This window comes from Gavialis gangeticus, unplaced genomic scaffold, assembly GCF_001723915.1.
Source record: "Gavialis gangeticus isolate Ggan-Ray unplaced genomic scaffold, GavGan_comp1, whole genome shotgun sequence".
NCBI classification, from domain to species: Eukaryota; Metazoa; Chordata; order Crocodylia; family Gavialidae; genus Gavialis; species Gavialis gangeticus.
In genome coordinates, this window is record NW_017729004.1 from 37,691,870 (window position 1) to 37,694,021 (window position 2,152).

The following is a 2,152-nucleotide window of genomic DNA, read 5'->3' on the forward strand; positions in this document are numbered from 1 at the left end:
GGATCCTATGACCCCAGCTGACTTCCTGCCCTTCGGGCTAGGGACTGGACTCAATGATCTTCCAAGGTCCCTTTCAGTCCTAATGTCTGTGAAAGCTGTGAAACATTAACAGGACACAGTGGTAAGTACAGAGGACATTGCTGGTGGGTACATAGCCCTAAATTTCCATAAAGACATGAAATTAGGAATCTAAATTAAGTACTTCTGAAAGTTTTAGTCTCAGTGAGAATCAGCATACTGATGAACCCATGTTTTAATCTAAATGTCAGTCATGCCAAAAAAATTCAGGAACGACTTGAGAGAACAGAAAGAAAGTCTAATAGGCACAATCAGGGTGATTTCCATGAAATGACCAATCATTATGGACTATTTTTTACATTCTAATTACCCATCAAGAAGTTTTTCTGTCTGTTACTTGTTAAAAGTGCCCGTAGAGTTTGGTAAAGATAAATACAAAACTTGCCTATGCACAAAAAGGAGCCAAAAAGAAATACCAATTAAATAAAAAATAATTAATTAGACAAAAAAAACTAGTCAAAACTATTATAAGCATACTAATAATTGGCATACTAATAAAGCATACTAATAATTGGCAAGGAAAGTAAAACCAAGTTTATTACAAGCAAGCTTTCTTTTCTTCATTTTACAAGGTCATCAAGAAAGTCTGAAATACAGAAGCAAATCCTTCCTCTTAAACTGCCTGAGACATACTAGTCACATTGTTGATCTTAACAAGCAAGGACTTTACTACCTCTTATATCCTGACAACTGCTACGGTACTTTAGTACATCTCTTTTTTACAAGGTTTGTGTTCTATTTGTTCATAATTTATGGATTTTTTTTCCTACTGTTTCCAATACCTTCTCAACATCTAAATTTTAGACTCCTACTTATGACTTTGTTTACAAGTTAGCATTATTGTTTTAAAGGCTGCATCAAACCCAACGTTGTTTCATCAAAGTGAACCATAAAACAATGCATCATACAGAAAAGGTGGGTTTTAAAAATAAATTCAATGGCCTTTTATTACCGTATACAGAATTTAGAAGATAACAATCATATCATCTTATGCACATTTAAGATGTATTAAATATTACATGCAAGTTACTTGACTTTTTTTTTTTTTTTTTTTTTAAACAAGTACTTTTCAGACCCAATTCAAAATGCAAAAAAATGCTGATCTCTACAAGATTCCTATTACCTTACTACTTTGGGCATCATGCTCAGGGGCTGTATCCTTTTGTAGAGAGTGAATAGCTGCTGTGCTGGCAGAAGTAGCTGAGCTTTTGGGTGAATGGAAAGCATTGATGAGGTGACTCAGAGGAACAGTAACCTGGAAGAAATTAAAGATTAAATCAATCTAAAATTAAATAATGAAAAATTCAGTGTAGATCTTTCACCAAGTCAGGTATCCAGGTTTGTACTTTCACCAAGACACCTAAACACATTCTCATGACAGATAGTGCACAAGTATAACATTCTATATTTTACATAGTGCTTTTCAACTGAAAATCTCAGTGGTTTACTGAACACAGGGTAAGAAGAGATCTTGATTTAGAGGAAGGGAAAGAGAATAATAAGTACCCAAAATAGCTTAGCTGCACTAAGTTTGCCAGAGGAAAACCGGATCCAGGTTCCATGATTGGATCCTAAATGATGTAATAACATTTGCCAGAACCTCAAATACAGAGTTGGGAGACAAGAGTTCAACTTGCAAACAAAGCAACCGCCTCCATTTGCTCCATTTTCTGAAACTAAATTACTTATTTTTATGTAAATTTTCTCAATTATCGTGGAAAATAAAGAAACAATAATCTATTCTTTGTCTTTAAGCAGTAGCTTTGCCACTTTTCTGATGGTACCAACTTGTTTGTCATATTAGTGATAACTGTGTAGGGTAAGGGGTCACTGGAATCTCCAAGATAGTTAAAGGGCCCATGAAAGACACGAAGCAGGCCTATCAGTGAAAATTGTGACTGCTGACATTTTTCGACTTCTTGTATCTTTGAAGTTATTTTTCTTGAAAACCTTTTAAAATGAGTGAGCAAAAAAGTCATTTGTTAGATGAAATATTGGGTATTGTTATAAAACAGATAAGAAAAGGAATTTTGTGATACCATCTTCTAGGGGACTGTATGCTGTACTAGTTTCT

General features: G+C 34.3%; 1 protein-coding gene across 3 annotated transcripts in view; it reads right to left on the minus strand.

Moving 5' to 3' along the window:
• YME1L1 (YME1 like 1 ATPase) overlaps positions 1 to 2,152 on the minus strand; it is a 58,651-nt gene that overhangs the window by 48,902 nt on the left and 7,597 nt on the right. For all 3 annotated transcript variants that reach the window (XM_019508246.1, XM_019508247.1, XM_019508245.1), the window contains exon 2: positions 1,202 to 1,333. In XM_019508246.1, the coding sequence (XP_019363791.1) occupies positions 1,202 to 1,333 (132 nt within the window). The remainder of the gene's footprint in view (positions 1 to 1,201; positions 1,334 to 2,152) is intronic.